The sequence below is a fragment of the Penicillium macrosclerotiorum genome (genome assembly GCF_028827735.1).
Source record: "Penicillium macrosclerotiorum strain IBT 26536 chromosome Unknown utg000007l_segment0_segment0, whole genome shotgun sequence".
In the NCBI taxonomy this organism is placed as follows: domain Eukaryota; kingdom Fungi; phylum Ascomycota; class Eurotiomycetes; order Eurotiales; family Aspergillaceae; genus Penicillium; species Penicillium macrosclerotiorum.
In genome coordinates, this window is record NW_026643086.1 from 3,225,533 (window position 1) to 3,238,025 (window position 12,493).

Here is a 12,493-nt window from a genome sequence, read left to right on the forward strand (position 1 = left end):
CGCTCGATCTTTGCAGTTCGGATAAAGCGAGAGGCGAGGAGGATTCGAGACGTTACAAGGCGACGCGCTGGCCCGCTCTTCCCCGTTTTCTTCACGGTCGCCAGCGCATCGGCCGATTGCTCGAATCAAGTAAGGATCCGTGCGCCCTGTTTGCCCGCTGCCAGTGATCGAGACACATCATTCGATGGTGCGATACCAGCGTGACGAGGTAAATCCCGGTCCCTTTTTAGCCCCAAAGCCTTGTAATTTTACCATAAGCCCACTCTATTCTCTATTCGCTCGATTGATTATTATGTTCTTGCGCAATCATCCCATCGCCTTTGAACTAGCTATAATCTTCTTTCAACTGCCAGCTCCGCTGGAACAGCATTTAACACCTCCTGGATCGATAAATCTGCTTCAATCACGAAGCTACCTGCTTTCAATCGTATGAGCTCGTGCTGATCATACCTTTCGACATATATTATTATTCGAAGGCGGCGATTGTGTTCTTGTCAGAGGCTTGGCGTCTCTGTTCTTCCGGTAATGGTGGGCACGACAACCCGGCTCTGCGCCAATGAATTCTGACTAATAATGCCACCCTCGTATTGTTAGATCTCGTTCAAAGATAAAATATCAAATTGGGCAGGAGGCAAATGAGGTTCCTATGACTGCGCCGTACAAAGCTTTCCAAAACTTCTTCTACAGGGCATTGAGAAACGGAGCGGGGTAGCGTGGAGAAGGCCCTATGCAAACTTTGACACCCGTAGTATCATAAATGAAGAAACTATCCATCAGATAGTCGGTGGCCAATAAGCCCCTGGTGGGGGGACTCTGGAGGATAAAAAGCCTGACAGCTAGGAAATGCTCATCAACCAATAGCTCGACCTGCAGGCATGGCCCTCGCCAGCAAATCAAGGCTTGTCCTAATTGACACCTAGCGCTGACACAATAAACATGCTTTTCAACTCCTCATCATTCGTAAAATTCATTTTACTTCATGAACTTATTTTCCAAGATATAATGGATGTCTACGGGACGGCAGTGACGGCCATCACCCAGGTCTATCAGGTCACCGTCTTTATCCAGGGCGTCATCTCTGACATCAAAGCCTTTGACGACGATCGGGCCGAAATTAAAATCAAGTTAAATGTCCAATTGTCGACCTTGCTGTTCTTTAAACGGCGCTTTTTCCATCCAGAACATGGACTAATGACGCCAGGGAAGGTGGACCCATTCATAGCCGACACCATAGAAGGATTGTTGGTACAAATGAGAAAGACCCTGGCGGAGTACGAGATTGTGGCAACTAAGTACGGACTCGTGGATGAGGAGTACACCATCGAGCCCGAGAAGCCCAAAGTGCAAGAATCTTTGCTCGAACGGGCTAAGGCCAAAGCGAAATCGCTGAAGCTCAAAGGCTATGACTGGTCGCTCTTCGACAAGAAGAAACTCAACCGCATCTTGGAAGCATATACCAAATGGTCAGAGGATTTACGAAATATCATGCAGCACATGTCACAAGAGACTTTGGCGGAGCTGGCCCAAAGCGATCCTCAGGGGCTCAAAAGCAGCGGGCTCGAACCGGTGCTGAAGCGGCGGATGCTGGCAGAGGCCAAAGCCCCAGCTGATTTTCATGAATTGACTGGCACCATCACTGAGAATGGTAAAGCTGCAGGGGGCTTTCAACTGGGAAATTGGTCTCATGCGGAATCCGAAGTGATGACTGTGGTTGTCGAATACCACGAGTATGAGAGCATGCTCAAGCGTGACGATCTCGAGTCGGACGAGATCGAAGAATTGAAAGAACCAATCCGCAATCTCGCCTGGCTACTTCAGAGCACAACCTTTTTTGATACTTCATCCAATGCGCTCGACCAGCCCAAGATCTATGCGCTGGAGTGCCTTGGGTTTATGGACCAGCCCACTGAAGAACGAACCGCATTTCTCTACAAACTTCCGCCATCTGAACCAGAAAGCGAATCATCTTTGACAACACTGCATGCCTTCATCAACGCAGTCGATAGTACAACCAAACGACCACTCAAGAAGCCTTCCCTTAATGATCGCTTCAGCATGGCACATAGCCTGGCCTTGACTATTTCCAACGTCCATGCCTCAGCTTGGGTCCACAAGAACATCTGGAGCAAAGGCATTCTGCTCTTCCTTGAGACGCCCTCCGGAATTAGCACATCGGGGCTCTATGAGCATCGACTTTTTACTCCAAGCCCAGGGAGCAAGATCATTTCGTATTTGAGTGACTGGGGCTACGCTCGCTCCGTGCAGCAGGGAACAGACATGCGCTCTGATTTTGAGGTTGAGCCTAATCTGTACCGCCATCCGCAACGCCAGGGCCGGCCGACGCAGCAATTTACCCGGCTGCATGACATCTATGCACTGGGTGTGGTACTTTTTGAGATAGGACTCTGGGTTACGCTGTCGAGGTTGATGGAAGCAAAGATTCGAGAGGCGGAAAATAGCGGTCGGTTGCCGCGACCGAAGAAGATTGTTGAGGACCTCATGCTATTGGCGGCAAGAGAGCTGCCGAAGGAGATGGGTATGGGCTACACAAACGCCGTGCTTGCATGCCTGAAGGGAGACTTCAAAGGCACGGAAGGACCATCCTTGGCTGTTGACTTCGAGCAGAAGGTGGTGGAGGTCCTCAGAGGTGGAGTTGTACTGTAGATTATTTATTAGTTACTTGTTAGCTCCTTGCACTCGTATTCCCAGTATTGAGAATCAAGGATGTAAAGGTTTCGGTTAAATCACCTGTGAGTCGAATTTATGTCAGGGGTCAGCTGTTGCAACTGCAATCCCCTCTAGGCTCATGACATACGTATTATACATAACATAATGACTCTACAAATTCTCAATAACGCATATTTAATATGACAGGATGGAAGACTCTCTTCTCACGCCCCAGTTATATGATATTGAGCTCGGATTCAACCCTCAAGGAAAGACACAGCACTTGAAACCACATGTCGAAGATCCTGATCTGTATTACATGCCGCAAATATGAATCTGTCCGGTCGTACAAGAACAAATCTCATCCCCTTGAGCTCTCGCCTCATGTACATGGGATCATAGAACTTGGGCTTCGGTCGGCCTTCACACAGGCGTGATTGAGAAAATTCTTCATCGCTTGCGATTCGGAAGACATTAGGCATCAGTGTATCACTCATGCAAGTCAAGTCCTCCACCAAAAAAGTGGCTTCTTCTGGATATAATTCTCCTTGGGACATGTCGCAAATGTCTGCCACCGCGATCTGGGCCGGGGATACATCCCCCAGCTTTTGGACGTAAACAAGCAGCTGCAACAGGCCCTTCTTTTTCGAAGCAAATATGACATCATCTGTGAAAAGAACATCTCCCTCTGGATTTCCCACTGGCTTGCAATACAGCTGAGGGAGACATAAGCCCCCATTGTAGTCGGGGAGAAAGGGGAGTCCCAGTGAGTGTTCGTATTGGACCATCCCTTCTTTACGCCGCCCAAGAGACAACTCATGGCGCCAAGATGGTACTAGTTGGATCAGCCACAGGTAGATGTCCCGCATGCGTATCTTTAACGGATTTCCCTCCGTCACAAATCTTCCATTTTCGATCGTCGATGCAAGAGACTTCTCAAGCTGTTGTTTGCGCTCCTCATACCAGGCTGTCAACACTGAAATATGAAAGCCTGGCTTCGTTGAAGGGGATTTGCAGAGTAGTGCAAGACGCCATGCAAGCGATACAGCATCACGAAATCCAGATGCAATTCCCTGTCCACCAACTGTGACAAAATTCAATTAGTCATGATATAAGAGAGTTCCCGTGGGGTTATTGATATCAACTTACACGGTGGAAACACGTGAGCTGCATCGCCGCATAGAACAACTCGTCCATCGGCCCACCTATTGCAGCTTCGAGCCGAGAATTTGAAGGGACGCGAACGGAGAACGGTTATGCAGTCTTCTGGAAACACAACGTCCTGGTGCAATCTTGATATTCATGAGCTAGGGAGATCATTCAAAATGAGTATGGCGAAGGATTTACCCATATTTACTTCCTGCATGTATGATATAGGGGAAGACCACTCTTTTGATCATTTCAGGAGAGGACATCTCGTTTCCATCCTCGCCTGGCTGGACGACAAACTCGAATCTCCACAGCCTATCTGAGGGTAACCCAAAGCGACCACATACAGATGGGCGGTTAGGGTTGCAAATGAAGCGAAAGTTGGTGGGGAAGAACAGGTCATAGACCTGTTCAGGCGTATAGCCCAGGGCCCACAGAGGAAATTCGGGATGAGTCTTCTCATTTGGAAGATCAATATGCCAGTTTAATGCAACCCAAGTTTCTTCATAAAATGCCCTGGTTGGCGATAAGAGACCGAGACTTTAAGTTTGGAAGTTCAAAGTTCAAAGACCTGAGGGTACGTACTGATGGGCTTGCTCCATGAGAATCCCTCGAGATTCCAGGTAGTGCTTCCTTGTAAAGCCAGTCTTGCCGTCTGCTCCAATGAAAAATTGAGACTTGATTTGATGGGTAGCTCCTTCTGAGTCTCGATACTGACACAGCGTCCCCTGGTCGGTTTCGGAGAGGCTAGTGACCTCACAACCAGACCTCAGTTCGCAAGACTCAGAGGATGCCATTGCATCTCGTAAACACCTCTCTAGTGCAGGCTGTTTGTGGCAAATAAATCCGACATGTCCTGTGCCACCCTCTGTCTAGAGACATCGAAAATTAAGTCAGCGTCGTAAGTTAATAAGAGACGACTAATCACCCTACCGTTCCATAATCCATCTCGATAAATGCTCTTTTATCTAGGACTTGCTCCGTTCCGCCAATAAACTTAAATTTATGCATGCCTCAAAGAAAATCAGTTTACATACTTCTCCATGATCAGAAACGGGATGGCGGCTTTCTCACAAGTTCCGATCTCTGAATATACCGATGGGTAAAGACCAACGCCCTGAAGCAGCCGAATGCCATCTTCATCCAGCGCAATCCCTCGGGGGTCCGTTGTGATCTCTGTTCCTTTTTCTAGAACAACATTCCGAATGTTCATTTGACCTAGGTACGCCGAAAGCATGGCCCCTGTCGGGCCACATCCACAGATAACAACATCAGTCGTCTCACACTCGATGTGTGACATGTTCTCTTGTCGGCAAAGGCCTTAGTCACTCTTGAGGAGCACAGCCAAACGACTTTAATATTTCTTAGACAGCGAGTATCGATGCTCTGTTCCAGACACCGCGCTGCTCATCTCTTTGCAGCAGGTAGGAGGTCCCGCATTCCTCCCGCATTTCCCCCGCGCGCCCCGCGTCAGCCGCTGGGAAACCAAGCCCCAGGCTACCGTATTAGCTTTTGCGTGTCGTTATGTGAGCCATCAACAGTTCGGAGTTGGCAGTACAGCACGAATGATGCGGGACATAAGATCGTGCCAAACATGAACGCTGGCCTGTATATCCGAAATCTCACACCTTTTCCCCACCCGAACTTAATCCATATATCCGAATCCGGGGCCATTTCGGCTCAAGGTCCCGCAAAACGTGGAGGCTTGGAGTACAAGCCATATGTCCTTCAGGGAGGTATTTGTCGGAGCCCCTCCGCACAAATCATTCATTTACTTTTGTGGTTGCTTTTTCTTGTTTCTCTTGGTCGGCGACGAATTGAACAAGATGCCATCTTGGACACACCTGATTCGTTTTATCGCAGTGGAAGACAGTAATGTCCACCTTGGGCAACTGGTAGATACCACTCGCGATATCGGTCGGGACAGTCTAAATGGCACTGCAATTGCGGCTTTCCTGATTGAGGGGACTATTTTTGACGGGAGAGTCACTCAACAGACTATGCACGTCAAGCAGGCATGTCCTTTTCACAAAAGAATATTCGTTTTGGTGGCACCAGAAATTAACATTGCCTCCTTAGCTGCTTTCTCCGGTCTCGAGAGAAGACTGCAACTACATCCGATGCTTGGGTCTAAACTACATGGATCATGCAAATGTGTGTCACAGAATATCTATCATCTTAAATGATTTCTTGAATCTCACGTCTTTTAGGAAGCGAACATGGCCCTCCCTAAAGCACCGATTCTTTTCACCAAGCCGCGAACGGCCCTCATTGGCCCCTACCCCGCCGCCATTAACATACCTAAATGTGCACAGGATGAAACCAGTGACTATGAAGCTGAACTTTGCTTGGTCATTGGTAAGACTGGACGTGACATTCCGGAGGAAGAAGCGCTGGACTATGTACTGGGATACACCGCGTCGAACGATGTATCTGCCAGAACTCTTCAGATGACCACAACACAGTGGTCTTTCTCTAAAGGCCTTGATGGCAGCTGCCCAATTGGTATGTATCTCTTTATTAATCTCATTTTAAGAGAAGCGTACTGAGCAGGATCATTCAATTTCATAGGGCCTGTTCTTGTAGCTCCTTCCGTGATCAAAGACCCACAAACGCTATCTATCAAAGCTATTCACAACAGTACTACAGTCCAAGACGGTCACACAAAAGACATGATCTTTTCTATCAAGAAGCAAATTGCTTATCTATCTCAAGGCACAACCTTGGAGGCTGGAACAATCTTCCTGACTGGAACCCCGGCAGGTATCGGATATTTCAGGGAACCTAGAGTTGTGTTGAAAGATGGAGACGATATTTCCATTGAAATTGAAAAAATCGGAACACTAGTCAACAAAGTGCGCTATGATACTCGCTGAATACCACAATTGATTCGATAAACTTGATAGGCTGGCATTATGATGTGCTTGAGAATCGGCCAGGATCATAGTGGGCTGTTTGCTCTGCCAAATAGAATTTAGGACAAAATCGCAATCCGACTTTCCATTGAGGAATTTCATTCTTATATAGTATATCTCAAAAGTCTATTGCAATCATTAGGCATCTCTCGTAGTCAAAAGTTCAATTCATACGGAAGGGTGGGCTCATGCGTGCTTTTGTAGTAAACTGATTTGAAAGCGGCAAATAAGGGGAGATATACCTTCTACAAGATAAATAATCAGCGTCTACCTAATTCCCCACCTGATCACTATGATTATAAAACTGACGAGGGTGTTTTTTCACCAGTGATATGAGGATGGCGACATTTATCATAAATAATCCAATGTTCGAATATCACACTCAAGGATAGATAGTTATATCCCGAGATGTTCATTTTCGGAGCTTATCTCAGCTTAAATCAATAACTCAACCATTTAGTAATTTCATAAGCCGAATGCAGCCTAACTTGTGGTGTAATGGCTATGAAAGCTGGGACTTCATCCGACGGAAGCAAGAGCTATCCCAACACCAGCCCGTGAGAAACGAAACAGTGTGGCAACAGAAGACGGTGATTCATTACATAAATGAGTCCAAAAACTAGCAGGAAGCCCGTAGCTTAACACCCGCAGAGGTCGCTCTCTTCAAATATATGATTTTCTAAGATAGTAACATAACTCTTTAGCAATTAACGAAAACATCATTTCAGGAACCACGCCGGAACTTCCGGGCCCCAGACCGCGAGTGACTCGTCCCCAGCAGGACCGTATCCAATCGGAGTCTTACTGTTAACGAGGTCTCCATCTGCATAGTGTTCAATCATATTCCTGCTCGTATCCCACCAGTAGTCAAAGATTTGGGAGCCGAGAATATGTCGGCCAACTCCCCACACGGACTCGTAGTTCTTACTCGCCAGCCACTGATGGCCCAGCTTCTGTGTATCGAAATCATGAACCTCAAATGAGCAGTGATGAACGTGTGTCGTCGGATTCGTGCTCATGAAGAAGCTGTGATGGTCCACATAATCCTCGCCACGGTCAATATGAGCGAACAACGCAACGTTCTTTTTCTTGCCATCCTTTTCGACGTATAGGAAATCGGTGGGAACAATGTTGAATGTCCTCGTATAAAAGCTGACCATCTCATCGAATTTCTGGGTACAGACTCCAAAGTGGCCGAGCTACTCCCGATAGATCAGCCGATGGACTTATTGCAAGGACGTGAGACAATAACAGACCTTGTATACAGCCGCTGGACCAGGCTGGAATCTCTGGAATCTGCGGATTCGAGGTTTCTCTTCCTCATAGTTGACTGTGAGCTTCTCTGGAAATTTGCCCTTGTCAGCAGAGGCTTGCCCGAAAATCAAATTAATCGGGAATCCTTCCGGGTCTGTCAATGACACCATATAGCCACCCCCGGGGGCATAGGAGAGATCTTGTATCTTGCTGGCTGTTGGCAGCTGGGAAGCTCTAGAAATAAATAAGCAAGACGAATTTGCAGAGACATTTGGGCGCAATACTTCTCCAGGTCATGGTAAGTTTCCACTGTGAAAGTTCCTCCAAGGAATTTCTTTGGCCCCTTGCGAGCATAGTATACATATTGGTCCTCCCCATAGCCACGATACCAGGCCTCATCTTCATTCCTTTTGGCAATGGTCATACCAAAGTCTAATACTCAATCAAATTATATTTCAGAACGGGGAATGCGAAATAATGATTACATACCGTCCAAGAAGACTGTGATTTGATTCAAGTCTGGGTGTTGGTATCGCATGTGAGATAGCTTGACCAGACGAATTTGATGATTCTGCTCAATGCCACACCTTTGTTGCCATTGCGCTATGTTCTCTTTTTCACTTCCAACCGCAATAATGTCTGGGATTGATTCACCACAGTTGGGGGGAGTCATCTCTGATCGAAATTGGTATAATAAGCTGCCTTGAGTGATATGAATGGCTATTAACCTCTTTTAAAGATGGGCTTGATCTATATTTACCGTGAAATCTTCCATATTATGGATTTGATCCGAAGTATATCGATTACCAGGATGGTTCTGGCCCACACAAATTTCCCCGCGCCCCACATCTTCAGCCCCACAGGTCAACATTCAGTCCCGCGCCGTCCCTCCGTCTTGTCTCTATATCCGAGTGGGACATGATGGTCGGAGATGATGGGCATATCAAGATGAAAGTCACAAATTATTTCCCAATACCTTAGAAGCAGCACTAATACTTTTACATTGTTCTCCTCGCCTCATATGACTCCGTTTTTCCCCTAGATAGACCATAATCCTATCCTTCAAGCCTAGTCTGCCTACCGTCAGCATTCAGAGATACAATGTACCTATCAGGCTGGCTATCTATTTCAAGTACATGCCGTTATTTTACCTCGAAAGTTTTGTGCTCGTACATGGCATCTTTTGAGTTAACGTATTCCACAAGCGAGCTGCGCACCCTACCAAAAACGCGTCTCCCATCTTCTACCTACTACCTTCCACCAGACACCATGCCACCAAAACGGTCCGAAAAGCGCTCAAAATCACCAGATAGGGAGGGTAGGATACTACTCGCTATCAAAGCTATTCAAAATTATACTACTATATCTATACGAAAAGCAGCAGCGGTTTATAGCGTGCCAGAGAGCACGCTTCGAACGCGTATAAAGGGTGTTTCAAACCGCCAGGAAACACGCGAAAATAGTTATAAATTGACATAAGAAGAAGAAGATTCGCTTTACCAGTGGATACTATCGCTAGACGCCCGAGAAGCGTCTCCTAGGCCTTCGCATATTCGAGATATAGCAAATCTTCTACTTGCAGCGCACGGTAATACTACACCTGCTACTATAGGTGTAAATTAGGCTTCTAATTATATTAAGCGTCGATCAGAGCCTTGCACACGATTCTCTAGACGCTATGACTATTAACGTGCACAAAACGAAGATCCTACTAGCCTACGCTGGCTAGAAATGCTCTTTATTCTAGCAATTACTAGTTGTACGCAAGGCAAATATCGCTTGTTAATATTAGATAGTCATAGTAACTATCTAACACTACAATTCGACCAAATCTGCTAGTAAAAAATAATGTTATACCACTCTGTATACCGCCGCATTCGTTATATCTTCTAGAGCCGCTAGATATAGGAAGATTACTCAGTGCCCTAGTAAATAGTTGAATCAAATATCTAGTGTTTTGGTGGAAAAATAGTTCTTTCAAAAAGTAGTAGGTGATGGGGTGCGCAGCTCGCTTGTGGAATACGTCAGTCCTTTTGATATGCACTTTGTCATCAACCGGGCGGAGGAGGATGACAACTCAGTGGGGGCCAATCGTTATGGATTGGGGGTCAAGTCGACGCGGAATTCCGTTTCCGGTGATCTAGCTTCGCGTGCTTTAACGAGTCAGAATAAGAGGCTCTTGAGAGGCTCTTGATAACAAATACCGCTTTATTGGGCGATCTAGACAGAAAGGCGCACTAGAACGCAACCAAGTCAACCGTACTCAGGGGTGATGCAGGACCAATGTGGGGCGCGTACGCCAAAAGCTTGCAAAACATGTGCCAAGGCGAAAGTACGATGCGAGCAAGAAGGCCCCGGTGCCTGCAAAAGGCAGGTCACACCCTAGCCGCCAAGGCAAGACGGACGTCTACTAAAGCGTTATTTCTAGATGTCGTCGTCTCAGTAAGGAATGTGGCGACCAAGCTCCCGGAGCCCATCGACGTCAAAAGGCCAGTGCACGCAACAGGTAAGCTGACAACAAATATCAAATCTGGTAGGGAGCTTGGGCACTTACATTTCTCTTAGTGATTTTGCCACACTAGAAGCTAAATTAAATCGAATGGTTGCTATTTTAGCAGCCTCTGGAAAGCTACCTGGTGATGCACAATCGGAACTTGATTCCCATCATGTGCAATCTTCGTCCTCAAATTCAAATGGGGATTCCGCTCTACCGATGGAAACGCACGAAAAGGCTCTTTTAGAGTTGTTCATGACTAAAATGGTTCCATTTTTCCCTTTTATTCCAATAAAACCTCATGTCACCGCTGAGCAACTACGCCTAGAAAAACCGTTTCTCTATTTGAACATTTCCATTGTTGCTTGCCAAGATTCGAAACAGCAAAGAAAACTTGAAGAAGCCTCAAAGAAATATATAGCTGATCATATTATTATGAAAAGCACATGCAGCTTGGACCTATTGCAAGGTCTACTGGTTCATCTGGCGTGGATCATTTCAATTTCACGCCCCCAGGCGTCGGACACATTACACATGGACTCACTGGCTCACGACCCCGGATACAACCAGCTGGATACATTTCTGTATCTAGCTGTGGCACAAGCTATAACTTTAGGCTTGAACCAAGAGAACTATAGTGCCAAAATCCAGAGCCAACCGACTCCTTACCTTAGGCAAGATGATCTTGTTCATGACCAAGCTTCAGCTCGCACCCTGGAAGAAAAACGCACCTTTCTGGGATGCTATTATCTTACCATGATGTGAGTTTTCCTAAATCTTTGGTGCAATTAAGTATGCTAATTGATATTGAAGATATTCAGTATGTCTGAAAGACATGCAGCCCTTGAAATTTACAGATTATGCAGATGAATGCTGTCAAACGTTATGTAATGCTTCAGAGTTCCCAAATGATACATACGGGGTTCATTTGGTCCGTACGATGCATCTCGCGGAAAAGATTCTTCGTGCAAATTCGGGGCAAGAGTCGAAATCCACTATTATTATCTCGGCTCCAGTCGGACTGAGCCTGAGAGGGTATCAATCTGAGATCAAGGCCCTCAAAGCTTCGTTCTCGTGTGATTTCCCACAATCAGGTAAGTTCAATGCTCCAAGATTGGAAGAGTCTGCTAGCTAATAACCTTTTCAATTCAAAATAGCCACGTTGGACTTCCATTACAATACCCTTGAGATACTTTTGTATCGCGTTTCCCTCGGCAACGATCTTTCAGATGCTCAATATGGCGATTACCCGGTGACACTGCTTGACCTCCTGTTTCGCTGCTTGGAAACAACAAAACTTTTCTTCCAGAATTTTTATTCATTGCCATCCGCTTTATTTCCACTCTTGCCGTTCACATTCTACTGCCAATTTGGCCAGGCCATTGTAACTCTATCGAGGTTATCCCTGTACCAAACAGACAAAGGCGATTGGGATCGTGACTATGTGCAACAGACACTTGATCTAGATCACACAGTTGACAGGCTGACACGAAAAATGGAAGAAGTGCAGCTTTCTGCTTCCTGCACCAGCGGATGTAGTCAGCAAAAGACAGATGAGCTGCCGGAAATTTATGGAAAGATCAGTCGGGCTACGAAAATGATTAAGGAGGCGCATCTTTCAAGAAAGTGGGCCATGGAGAAAGCTCAAATACAGACAGAGCAGCAAGTATTCTCAGATTTTGATTTCATGTCCAGCGTCCCCATAGATAGTTTTTTTACCATCCCGGACTTTGGAAACCTGCCGGATGCTTTTGAAGGGCTCATATAGAAATGAAAATCAGTCCTTACTGGAGTCCTACGAATGCTCAACCGTGGAATAGCTGAGCCGGCGGAGGTAATATCTTCCATCTACTTTACTTAGTTGTCTTCGAGGAAGATAATATGTTTCATAAGAAAATCCGATATTCAATCATTGAAGCCCATTTTTGCTACCATTGTCGTCTAGTAAAGTTTTCACGAAGCTTCAAGCAATGGAAGTACCGATATTACCAAATAATTTAACTGTGTCCTTTTA

The 12,493-nt window shown here is 46.2% G+C and overlaps 5 protein-coding genes across 5 annotated transcripts; 3 read left to right on the forward strand and 2 right to left on the reverse strand.

Annotated features, from left to right (window-relative positions):
- Window positions 1-1,002: 1,002 nt before the first annotated feature.
- Window positions 1,003-2,664, forward strand: N7462_007989 (uncharacterized protein; the record flags this gene model as incomplete). Its single annotated transcript, XM_057079707.1, has 1 exon — window positions 1,003-2,664. The coding sequence occupies one exon, from the start codon at window positions 1,003-1,005 to the stop codon at window positions 2,662-2,664; it is 1,662 nt and encodes a 553-aa protein (XP_056932377.1).
- A 260-nt stretch (window positions 2,665-2,924) lies between these two features.
- Window positions 2,925-5,116, reverse strand: N7462_007990 (uncharacterized protein; the record flags this gene model as incomplete). The annotated part of the gene is made up of 6 exons (XM_057079708.1): window positions 2,925-3,751; window positions 3,817-3,959; window positions 4,015-4,356; window positions 4,402-4,688; window positions 4,750-4,829; window positions 4,891-5,116. The coding sequence occupies 6 exons, from the start codon at window positions 5,114-5,116 to the stop codon at window positions 2,925-2,927; spliced, it is 1,905 nt and encodes a 634-aa protein (XP_056932378.1).
- A 526-nt stretch (window positions 5,117-5,642) lies between these two features.
- Window positions 5,643-6,692, forward strand: N7462_007991 (fumarylacetoacetate hydrolase family protein; the record flags this gene model as incomplete). The annotated part of the gene is made up of 4 exons (XM_057079709.1): window positions 5,643-5,831; window positions 5,896-5,970; window positions 6,027-6,321; window positions 6,388-6,692. The coding sequence occupies 4 exons, from the start codon at window positions 5,643-5,645 to the stop codon at window positions 6,690-6,692; spliced, it is 864 nt and encodes a 287-aa protein (XP_056932379.1).
- A 758-nt stretch (window positions 6,693-7,450) lies between these two features.
- Window positions 7,451-8,523, reverse strand: N7462_007992 (trihydroxytoluene oxygenase; the record flags this gene model as incomplete). The annotated part of the gene is made up of 4 exons (XM_057079710.1): window positions 7,451-7,930; window positions 7,988-8,219; window positions 8,270-8,417; window positions 8,475-8,523. The coding sequence occupies 4 exons, from the start codon at window positions 8,521-8,523 to the stop codon at window positions 7,451-7,453; spliced, it is 909 nt and encodes a 302-aa protein (XP_056932380.1).
- A 2,490-nt stretch (window positions 8,524-11,013) lies between these two features.
- On the forward strand, window positions 11,014-12,247 carry N7462_007993 (fungal specific transcription factor domain-containing protein; the record flags this gene model as incomplete). Its single annotated transcript, XM_057079711.1, has 3 exons — window positions 11,014-11,240; window positions 11,293-11,573; window positions 11,637-12,247. The coding sequence occupies 3 exons, from the start codon at window positions 11,014-11,016 to the stop codon at window positions 12,245-12,247; spliced, it is 1,119 nt and encodes a 372-aa protein (XP_056932381.1).
- Between the last annotated feature and the right edge of the window lie 246 nt (window positions 12,248-12,493).